The 12105-nt window shown below is 42.8% G+C and overlaps 1 protein-coding gene across 10 annotated transcripts in view; it reads left to right on the top strand.

Moving 5' to 3' along the window:
• The first annotated feature begins 10594 nt into the window (after nucleotides 1-10594).
• Fn1 (fibronectin 1) overlaps nucleotides 10595-12105 on the top strand; it is a 67463-nt gene continuing 65952 nt past the window's right edge. For 7 of the 10 annotated variants that reach the window (XM_021150878.2, XM_021150136.2, XM_021149419.2 and 4 more), the window contains exon 1: nucleotides 10596-10966. In XM_021150878.2, the coding sequence (XP_021006537.1) occupies nucleotides 10816-10966 (151 nt within the window). In that variant the 5' untranslated portion in view covers nucleotides 10596-10815. Of the gene's footprint in view, nucleotides 10967-12105 lie in introns of all 10 variants that reach the window. The other 3 variants (XM_029481513.2, XM_029481508.2, XM_029481502.2) reach the window with 1 other exon arrangement.

Below are 12105 nucleotides of genomic sequence, written 5' to 3'. Positions count from 1 at the left end.
CCTTTGGCCAGACACTCTTTCTCCTTCTCCCCAGGTGGCATGACTAAGTCTCCAGGTGCTTTGGTTGCAGCTGTTGTGGAGGTTTGTGTAGTAGCCATGCTGGAGTCTGGAGTCTGGAGTCATGAGGCAACATCAAGACCAAGCTGCAGAGTTCAGACAGCTCACTGACAATTCTGCCCTTTTCATAAGGACAACAGTCACAGGGCTTGCCTTAAGAAACTTGTAACTTAATTGCTTCTTTAAAGACTCTGCTTCCCATTAAGGTCCCAATGTGAGGTTATGGCTGATAAGGGTTTCAACAAGTAGATTTGAGGGGAGGAAAATCCTTTGACTGTACTAGTATTCTTAGCAGGGACTCGGAAATATTTATTGGGCAGTCTACATTTACCACTCAGCAGAAAATAGCAAAACATTAGAGGAGTTTGGCATAGAAACTATAATTCTAGTGTATGTGTATATGGAAAGGGAGAAAGAGAGGGCTGTAGTACAGAGGTGTCAATATCAAGACAAAGCTAGCAACTGCAGAAAAGGGAAGCTAAGGGAGGCAAAGCCTCCTGTAAAAGCATGGCTCTATAACAGATGTGCCTACAGGGACTTCATGAATAAAAAGTATATTTCTGTTTCAGACAACAGTCCCAAACTGAATGATCCAGGCCACTGGTCAAGTTCTGCTCACCAGGGTGTTTCAGAGCCAAAATAGTTTCCAAAACATTTTCATCGTCTTTACGGTAAATGCTGGATGTCAGCCATGTCTGCATTTCTGCTGGTGAGAATGAACTAGAGGAGGCACAGTGTGGAATGACTTCCCCAACCCAGATCTGAAACATGTCACTTCTCACATTCCACTGATGCGGATGATGTCTACTGTGTATCTAACTACCAGGGAGGCCATAAAGGAAGTCAACTGTGCGTGAGAAGACTTGCCCAGAAGAGACTGCTCTAGGTAGACATCTGGGAGTCACTGACATCCCCTTAAAAATATGTTATGTGGGCTGGAGAGATGGCTCAGTAGTTAAGAGCGCCAACTGCTCTTCTGAAGGTCCTGAGTTCAAATTCCAAAAACCACATGGTGGCTCACAACCATCTGTAACGAAATCTGATGCCCTCTTCTGGAGTATCTGAGGACAGCTACAGTGTGCTTACATATAAAAAATAAATAAATCTTTAAAAAATATATGTAATGTGAGGAACAAAAGATTTCCTGGAAAGAATGAAGTCAGTGCCCTCCATTAAACACATGACAGTACTGTTTGGGAGAAAAGCATCAGTGAAAATTTTGAGAGGTGCAATAAGATACAGGTCTATATTGAGAAATGCTAAAGTAGGACCATGATGAGGAGGGCAAACATTAGAATGGCCAGAATGCTCAGAGCCATGAGTAGCAACTTCACATAGAAACTAATTGGTATCACTTTATTTACATACTAATCACATTAGACAATAACAGACACTATCATTACCTGCCAATTAGCTTGATAATCATTAAATTGAACACCTAGTCAAGCCATGGTTATAGCATTTATTTCCTGTAGTGTCTTTTCCCTCATTGGCTTTCAACTAAGCTTTTTTTCCAATTTCAATGTTTGACATCATGCCTCAAGAGGAATAGAATTTGTTTTCAAACAGTGGGCTGATAGAAAATGATGTAATACTGGATAAGCAAAACAGGGAATATTAAAATAACTTTATGTACTGAAAAACTGCCGAAAGTAACACGTTTTACTGGACTCCAAATGAAAGGACCACAAAATAGACTTTCTGAAAATGTAGAATCCATGGGTTATCAAAAGAGATCAATGGGTAAACAGGTGCCTGTAGTTAATTAGATCTTACAACCTGAATCTGATCCTGGGACCCATTTCGTAGGAAAGAAGTAATTCCTAAGGGTTGTCCTCTGATCTCCATAGGTGTGCCATGGCGTTCATACTCCCACACAGATACGGATACACACAATAAATGGTAAATTTTTTTAAAAATACATAATACAATCCCAAATTATAGCTGAAGTATGGTGCCAAAAAGGATAATATTTTTTTTCCAGTTGTTGACTAGTAAATTTAAACTGCTGGTAACACAGGAGCCCCCTTAGTAACTGCTCACAATTTGTTCCCTCACATGAAGCAACCATTCCGTGCAACAAGATGTTAAGAGCCTGGTGCCGTGCACTGATGGTGACCACCAGAGGAATACAACAAAGTGAGGACAATGTCTCAAAATGCTAGGAAAAAAATTCACATAGTAAATGATTTGAACAATTTCATTACTAGATATTTATCCAAGAAAAAAAAATCCATCCATACAAAGAATGATTTATTCATACAATAAACAGAGATAAATCACAAAATATTCATCCTTAGGGAAAGAGCCAGATGCCATGGGTACATAAAACTAGAAAATACAAACTAGGGCTGGAGAGATGGCTCAGTGGTTAAGAGCATATTGACTGCTCTTCTAGAGGTCCTGAGTTCAATTCCCAGCAATCACATGGTGGCTCACAACCATCTGTAATGGGATCTGATGCCCTCCCTCTTCTGGTGTGTCTGAACACAGCTATAATTGTACTCATATACATAAAATAAATAAATAATTCTTTTTTATTAAAAAAGAAGGAAAGTGCAAACTAACTTAAAGTGGCAGAGTTGACTCATGGTTGTTGGGACAGGACAGGAGGGAATGGTCACACCAAGGACCAGAGCATTTTTGGTCACTCTTATCAGAGGTAACCCACTTTGTGATGTACACATGACAACCCTTATCAAAGTGTATGTCTCAAAATTTGCCGAACTGAGCCAGGTGTTTAAGTGATAACTTTATCTAAGCACTTATAATTAGTTCAAACAAACAAAGACAAACAAAACAAAAAACCCACCATACTTTAAGTAAGAACACTTAAAAGAGAAAGATTTTTGTTTTCTGAAGGAAAATAGCTTCCCATTTATGATGTTGCAGGCCTGAACTCAAAATCTTTTGTCATGCCGGGCAGTGGTGGTGCACTCCTTTAATCCCAGCACTTGGGAGGCAGAGGCAGGCAGATTTCTGAGTTCGTGGCCAGCCTGGTCTACAAAGTGAGTTCCAGGACAGCCAGGGCTATACGGAGAAACCCTGTCTGAACGCCCCCCCCATCCCCCCAAAAAAACCCAATTTTTGTCACTTAGGACAAAATAGGGACAGAATTGGTGTGCTACCTACCCAAAATTCCACACTGTGTTCACTTTGTATTGCTCTCCTAAACTGAAGTGGTTTTAATCATTAGGGTCTTCAACATTTGCATTATTTTAGTCAAAGCTTGACTGCAAGAAGAAAATAGGCAGACAGGCTGGCTGTGTTTATTGATGAAGTCTCAGGAATCTTGCAGAACATGGCATCAGCTGACAGAAACAAGCCTGCTTTGCAAGAAAGGACAAATTACCAAGTATCTTTGAGATGGAATGCAGAGAAATTATGGCTCACAAAAAATTAAATAAATAAATAACAAAGACATCATAGTTGAAAAGTCTCCAGGACACTGTGAGAAGTGTCAAAGTACTAAAGAAAAGCTGTCTTCCTAAACATCACCTTGTGTTGTAACCACTGCATGATGCAAGCAAAACCATCCTTCACTTTTATGTACAGGGCATCTGCAGATATATGAAGCACATTTATTTGTTTGTTTATTGTCAGAGTTTTTCTGTAGAGCTCCAGCTGTCCTAGAACTCACTCTGTAGACCAGGCTGGTCTCGAACTCACAGATCTGCCTGCCTCTGCCTCCTCAGCGCTAAGATGAAAGGGGTGCATCATCTCACTTGCCTGCTGATTCCAACCTCTTTGCATGACTCAAATGATTTGGTGGACACATCACGATTTACGTTCTGTAGCTGTATGATCGCTGTATTAAAGCATTGTACTCTGGGAAAGCTATAGTGTTAGAGGACACAGGATCAGCAGCAGACTGGAGAGCTACAAGGGGAAACCCATACCCAGATACTAACTATTCAGTTTGGAAAAGAATTATGTACCTTAGCTGTATTGTTACCACATAAAATTAAACCACGAATAACTGTCACGATTAGAAACTGCTAGTATTTGGATTGTGTTTCACCAGAAAACAGAATTCAAGTGGTTTTTCGTGGGGAGACTTTGGGGGAAGGTATGTTCCCAAAGTTGCAATGATGGATACATAAGTAATGCTTTAAGCTTTCAAGAATTAGCAACTAAGAAATATTGTCTCACTTGGGCTGGAGAAACAGTTCAGATACGAGAACATACTGCTTTCCGAGGGGATCTGAGCTCAGCTCCCAGTATCTAGGGCCCCAATTTGGGCAGTTCACAATCACCTGTAACTCCAGCTCCATGGAGTCTCTTCTTCATGCACATACCTATGTCTGTCTATCTATCTATCTATCTATCTATCTATCTATCTATCTATCTATCTATCTATCTATCTGATTTAAAAATCTTCTAAAAAGAAATGAGATTAGAGAGTTGGCTCAGTGGTTAAAAGTACCAACTGCTCTTCTCCAGAGGTCCTGAGTTCAATTCCCAGAAACCACATTGTGGCTCAGAGCCATCTGTAATGGGATCCAATGCCTTCTTCCCGTGTGGCTGAAGAAAGTGGCAGTCTACTCACATACATTAAATAAATAAATAAATAATCTTTAAAGAAAAAAATGAAATAAAGAAAAATTTTGCCACTCTAGGCCACTATTGGTAGGACAGAGCTCCTGAGAGCTGGAGCCTCCTCCTGAAGGAGTACCACAGGTCTGTTTATTTTCTGATGCACTATCTCTGACCCACCCTATCCCTAGAGATAAATTACATTTGATTAGAATTCTAATAGAATAAATTAACAATTAAAGAAGTTTATTTTTATTTTATTTTATTTTTTACCTTAGAAGAACTCATTCTGTATTCCCTCACCCACTTGCCCTACCCCAAATGCTGACCAATCTTGATCTATATTGCCCCCACTTTGAAAAGGCAAGTTCTAGAAGCAGGAAGCTGCTCTCCGAAGGGCAGCGGGGAGTGGAGTGGGCGTGGGGAAGACGTTTCCTGTCCCCTTTCCTCCTGTATTCCTGCAAGAGGGCAGATGGCTTGAATAGTTCTGGAGGCCAGGCCCCAGGGCGCAGAGCAAAGCAAGAGGATCTGGAGGAAGAGCTAAGGCAAAGCCACAGAGTTTCCCACACTGCTTGTAACTTATGTGGGGCAAAAATCACTTCAGAAAAAGCCGTGAATGTCTTGGTTTAGGACATGAATTTTATGTCAGGGACCTTAATTTAAATTCCAGCTTAGTCACATCTTTAAACTCTGAGCCTCAGAGAATAAAACGAGGCTGTTAATATCTATTTCTGGCAGTTACTTTGAGGACAAAGTTAAATAACACATGCAAAGTACTGAGTACTGCTCCCCCAACCCCTCACTCGGCCGTGGTCTCCGTGTGGCCAGAAAAGCAGTCCTTAGACTTTTTCTTCATTTACCAAGTGCTCGATCCCAGGTAGCACGGAGGATAGCGCTGAGCCTCGAGAAGCCAACTCTAAGACAGACCATTCTCACCAAACTTTCAGGCTAGGAGAGAGTCCCTAGTCTTTCACATTTGATGCAACATGCCCAAACTAGGCACAAGGGACTTGGGGCTCAGCAGAGCATGCTTGATGTGGTCAAAACCCTGATTCAATCCCCCTCCCCGACCCCCTACTTGTCCACCAAAAAACTAGTCAGATTGCCACTCGACTGAACAGTCCTAATCAGCAAGCAGGAGTCAGTAGCACTGCCGTGCATAGCTTTATGTGTGACGTCTCTTAGACGATTAGTCTCATGTTGGCGATGACATCTTCCCATATCCTGTAGTCAAGTGATATACCATTTCTATAAGACTGGTGACTTAGAAAATGCCATTCTAGAGATTTTCTGAGCCATAGATTCTCGTTTGTCAGGACGATGGGATGTTCCTGCGAATTCTCTGTGGGGGCTGGGGCTGGTTCCATAGCTTGGTGCTGAGACCACATGATTAGCACGCTTCAGGCCCTGGGTTCCATTCCTAACTCTGCTGCGAAAGGAGACAGCTATTGATAGGCGAGTGAGGAACTGCATATGCAGGTTGTTAGCAAGTCACACAGCTTAGATCAGTGTTTAAGAAAATCTACTTATTTATTTTTTCCTATCTAGCTATTGAAATGGTATGATTCTTTGCCTGGGAACAATGTGTTCCTTTTTCATGTTTTAAACAGTGATTTTTAAATGTCCATGTAAGTAAAATTTTCATAGCTAATAAAACAATATATTGCATTAACCTAGTTTGTGATTTGAGAGAACTATATTTTTGTTGTCATTTTTACAATTCAGTTGGATGTGACCTTAATTTGTCACCACTAATTAGGCGCAAAGAATGACTACTGATACCTCTATCACAATAGTCTACTATTGGTATACATCTTTACTTAAAGCATAATATTCATGGTTATTTTTTTGCATCTTCATGACCAATTGCATACGAGAAATCTGTAATACGTGGTGATTAAAAAATGAAAGTAATTTAAATATGAAAAACATTTTTCAAGTTTTTTTTTCTCCTTTTACGTCAACCTTCCAAAACAAATTGCCAACAGAACAAAATTGGGCTTAAAATCTTGTCGCCAACATAAGATAAAGCCAAACTGGAAAAAGTATCAACAATTAATATAAATAAAGATTTCCCAACCACATGCTGCCTGTCTTGGGAAGTAGATGCAGCCTGGTGAAGTGGTCCAGTTGCACAGAAGTTCTTTCCGTTTTACTAGATGAAGTGGACTCCTTCGCAAAGCCTTCGGGAGTAACGTCATTCTGATGAGAAAAGAGTATTCCCGTTAAGGAGCAAAAGGCATGGATTAAGGCTTTTTAAAGTGCTGATTTTTTTAAAAAGCATCTTCAAATATAAATAAAATGCTTATTAAGTTAAAATTAGCCAGCTTTCACAGCATAATTTAAAACCGTTATCAAACCTTTGCTCCCTAGTTGCCAGCTTCTTCCTGTCAAGTCTGTACAAACTGCTCAGACTCCCTCCATGTGGCCTACCCACGGGGCAGCTAAGGCTTTCTCTACACCTGTGCTAAATGAGCAGCAGTTTTGCAAATGTGGCTGCTTTAAGGAGAAAAGGAAGGAAGGATTTCATGCAAAGACAAAAAACAAAACAACAACAAACTATGTCCCTCCCCAAACCCTAAAAACCAAAATAAAGAAAACAACTGCAATCTATCTCCATCCAACTCAACGATAGAAAAACCAGGACATTTATAAACACGCTACAAGGTCCGGAGGCTGAAAGTTTTAAGGTCACCCAGCCAAAGACTTCCCCTGGCAGGACTCAGAGATTAATAGGAGGATAAAGGCCAAAGATTTTCAGAAACAAACAAACAAACAAACAAAACCAGCCACTGTCACCCAATTGTATTCTTTGAAGCCCAGATGTTCTTATCAGGAGTTCCCCTCCCCCAGTAGGCAAGCAATTTGGTCAGTAGGGATGTTGCCTATAATGTTTATTAGTCTTAAAAACAAACACCACCAAATGCTTAGAACATAAAAATTAACCCTTAAAACTTATTCCGTGAGCTGTTTCTATTTTAGTCCTGAGTGAGTGGGTCTAATAAATTATCTTTGCTCTTCACCTAACTACGACTTTAACTCAAAAGAAGTCAAGCCAACTCAAGATCTATACCACACACACTTGATCATCTCCCTCCAACAGCCAACATCTGAAGAACGTACCCCAGAAATGTATGTGTTCTCTTTTTCCCAGTGAAATTTTCAGTTGTCAGAAACTCACTGGTAAAATCCTGCCATCATGGCAATTACCGGGGGAAGCAAGGCAAGGCATGGCCCTTCATGGTTAGATGTGTCTTGGTCACATTTATACCGCCACACACAGACAGCTAGTGTCCCCAAGGAGCTGATGGGGAAAGAGAAGCCACCAGTATACTGAATTCAGGCCAACTTCCTCCTAGAAAAACTAAGAAATGAGGATGCTCTGTTGTTGCAACTTAGGATTAGTTCTTTGAAATAAAACCAGAGAATGCTAAAAGTACTAAAAACAAAAGAATCAAACAAAACAAAACAAAACAAAACAATCCCTCCAAAACAAACCAACAACAGTAGCAACAACAAAAACACCCAAAACAAAACCCCAAGTTTGGTGAGGTATAATTTCAACTGATTCCCTAGAATTAGAGTTACAGATGGTTGTGAGTGGTCATGGTCATGTGGTTGCTGGGAACAGAACCTGGGTCCCCTGGAAGAGCAGCCTGTGCTCTAACCATTGAGCCATCTCTCCAGCTCCCTGACCCCCAACTGTAGTCTTTAAGATTTCATTATCTCTGAGTTAGAGATAATCGACTTGAATTGGAAGAGATCTGGATGGGGGAAGGCTACTGTAGCAGGGCCAGTTTACCTTAATTAAGAAAATATCTCCATGCCCCAAATCAAAAACAAAACACAACTTTCAAGTCAAAGCATTCCTATAAAATTCAGCCAAATATGTCTGCTTGTGGGCCACCAGAGACATTTTCTATGGGACTGAAAGAGAAAACTTTCTTCTGAAATGTAAAGTGGGTTCCCCGCAAACCTTTCCAATAAGTATATTATTTTAAAGTATTTTGAGTACGGTAAATACACCAAACTATCATATTTTTGTGACGAAATTCTTTTCTAACCGCTTATTTCCTTCCTCCAGAATCTACCATACTTGTGGAAAGCCTTCCCTTCAGGTTTATCTAGCAAGCATCCTGATTTCCAGGTATCCTTCTCCCGCCCTGGAGAGAGCACTTCCCAGAAGTTCCACTGTTTTACAAGGAGCCCTTTTATATCTGAAAGAGAAAACCGTTTTGTCAAGGGATGATGAGAAATTCCAAAAAAACTAACTCAGACGGGAGTCTAAATTTGGGGGAATGTATGGCACTGGTTCAACCCTGAGTGTTGGTCACAAAGATTCTTGACTTATTTTACACTGCTTGTAAGAAACTGGTATTCGCTGTGGGTTTTTTTGTTTGTTTGTTTTGTTTTTAGTTCTTTACATCAATAAAAATAAATGTTAATTTTGTGTCTTTAATGTGTTGAGGAGTTTATAAAGCACACAAATTCAAATTATCCAAGAACCTGGTACAAACAACATATTTTGCTAGCTAGTAGCTTTAATATGTTCTCAAAGCAAACGAGACCACGTGCCTAACCGAGGGAGAAAGCCAAGTTTGGGGTTCGGATCTGCTACTTTGAAAATAGTGGGCTTCTTGAAGGTCTTTTTGAAGCCCTACCAAAGCAACGGGGCTTGTGTGTGTCTGAAAGGTTTAAAAAAAAAAAAAAAAAGACCAACGTGTTAGAGCTGTTGGCTTCAGGGGGACGTCTCCTATCCCCTTTTCAACCTCAGTAGTGTAGGAAGTCCGGAGAATTTTCAGTGGAACTTTATACATTCTTGGAGCAGATAACAATTGAAATATAAAAAATCTGGCAAGCGGGGGAGGGGGTGGATAGTGGAATTCTGCCATGACTGCGAAGTCTGAAAATAAAATAAACGCCCAGACACATGCAAGGGGACTCGGGGGAAGGCAAGACATTAAATCTTTGTACCCATCCTCACCCCAACTCCCCCTTCAGAGGCCACCTAGGTGCTTGTTTTGAGTGCAGATGGCCCAGTGAACGTGGCATGGACGGGAAGGTCCCCCCTTTCATCAGCCAGTTCAACTTTTCCCCTTCTCAAGCTGTTCACTACTGCCCTTCTAAAAGAAACGGGCACCCCATTCCCAGGAAAGGAAAACTGTGCTTCACGACTTAGAAAAGAAACTTTCTATTGCTTCCTCTTAGCCGAGAAACTTGGTCTTGTGAGTTTGTCTGGAATCTGCAGAGCGCCGCGCGGAACCCCGGGCTGTGGAAGTTCAGGGAAGGGGGTCACCTCTGCCACGCGCTCACTCTCTCCCAGGCTCCTCTTTGAAACCTGGCAGGTACTGCGTGGAGAAACCGGGGTCTGAGCCTATCTAAAACCTAAAGGCAAAGAAAGGAGACCCTAGGCGGCGCCCAGAACCCAGGAAAAGCACCCAGAAGGAGCCGCCCCGCCCCGGGGCTGCAAAAGTGAAGTTTGGATTCCTACTGGGACAAGGTGGTGGCCACTTTATGACTTTTTCCCTTCCCACAAAATACACTCCGGTGAGCACAGACTTTTCTCAGAGGTGACGCAATGTTCTCAAACACCACCACAGCCACCAATTTAAAAAAAAAAAAAAGTTAAGAGATGAGGGGGTAAGCCTTACCACCCCAGGCTTCCTTAGGCTCCAGCCCCTCCCTCCCTTTCCTTCGAGTCTACTTCACTTTACAGCCGTTTCCCATCCCTACCCCCAATCCTCCTCCCAAAAGTTTGACGACCGCAAAGGAAACCAGAAAGGGGAAAAAAGTTCTCTAGTCCCAGACCTGGCGGGAGATCAGCATCTCTTTTGTTCGGGGCGAACCCACCGTACCCCGTGACGTCACCCGGACTCTGGGCCAATAGGCGCGCGGTCGGCGGCGGCTGCGGCGGCAGGAGGGGCGGGAGGAGTCGGACCGGACCCTCCTCCCCGGCGCGCAGGGCCTCGTGGGGGGCGGGAAGGGACTGTCCCATATAAGCCTCTGCTCTTGGGGCTCAGCCGCTCGCACCCGCTGCGCTGCACAGGGGGAGAAAAGGAGCCCAGGGTGTGAGCCCGGCCTGCGGCCACAACTTCTGGTCCTCTCCTTCCATCTCCTTACTGGCGTCCCCACCTCAGGACTTTTCCTGCAGGCTGCGAGGGGACCCACAGTTCGTGGTCACTTGCCTCCTGGGGAGGGCGACTCTCCTCGCATCCATTCAAGATGCTCAGGGGTCCGGGACCCGGGCGGCTGCTGCTGCTGGCAGTCCTGTGCCTGGGGACCTCGGTGCGCTGCACCGAAGCCGGGAAGAGCAAGAGGCAGGCTCAGCAAATCGTGCAGCCTCAATCCCCGGTGGCTGTCAGTCAGAGCAAGCGTGAGTACCGACCGTCTGGTTCAAACCGGCCGGCGGCAGGGATGGGTTGGTCCTCAAGCGCCCGCTCAAGTTGTGGCTAAAGTTTTTGCGCGCGTGCGTGGCTGTGCGAACGTGTGTGAGTGCGCGCTTTATTGAGGGAAACCAGCTGTGGACACAAAAGGCTTAGATCTGAACAGGCTGGTTGCGGGTAAAGTGGAGGTAGGGACCGTCTGTTCTTCCCCTCAAGTGCGCTAACAAATTCTACACCTTCAGCTCGCCCTTCCAGGAACCAAAACGTGTGAAAGAGAAAAGAGACACGAACTTACAAATTTTACATCAGAGATTATTGTGGTTCCCCTGATCCTTATTTTCTTTATCAGCAAATAGCTGGTTAAATATTTAACACGGGGAGGTGGTGAGACTATTTAAATAGATAGTTTCTTACCAACTTGAAAGAGATGTTAGTTGGCTCAGTGCTTTGGGGGGTGGGGGGGCAGCCTAGGATTCTTCTCCAAGAGCAAGGATAGCCATTTCTCTTGCAGTTTTTCAGAGATACACTCTTCCTTTATCTTGGGCTAGAGGAAAATTTAAAAGTTCTCCCTCCTTTTTTTGTTTTTCTTTTAAAAATTTTTTTTTGCCATGATCTCACACTGTAGCCTAAGCTAGCCTGGCATTCTCCTGTGTTGTCCAGGCTTGTGTGTTCAACTTGGGAGCAATTCTTCTGCCTCAGTTTCTACAGAGCTGGGGTTATTGGCATAGTCATCAAGACACCCAACTTAAGTTTTCTTTCTTGTCGTTTTGTTGTTGTTGTTGTTAAGAGTATTGAAGCCCTCAGGATTTAAAAGTAATTTCTATTTCTGGCCTCTCAGAATGTTTCAATTCTGCTGAGGTAGTTCCCCGGCCCATATGGACATGACGTCATTGTCTAACTTTTACCCAAGTTAAAAGATAAGAAGGAAAAAAAAAAAAACCCTAAACATCCACCTACATAAACAATGCTTAAATCTTTGATTAGCTAGCTTCCACATCTGAACTTTAGTGGAATATTGCTTTTAAGAGTTTTTGTGTTTGTTCAGGCTCACCAAGTCAGTTGGCAAAATTCAGTAGTTTTGTAGGGGAAAAAGGGGGGGAGGGATGGAACTGTTAATAACTTTCCCCAT

Source organism: Mus caroli, unplaced genomic scaffold (assembly GCF_978045245.1).
Source record: "Mus caroli unplaced genomic scaffold, Mus_caroli_1 scaffold_1, whole genome shotgun sequence".
Taxonomy (NCBI): Eukaryota; Metazoa; Chordata; class Mammalia; order Rodentia; family Muridae; genus Mus; species Mus caroli.
This window is presented reverse-complemented; position numbering and strand designations above follow the sequence as displayed.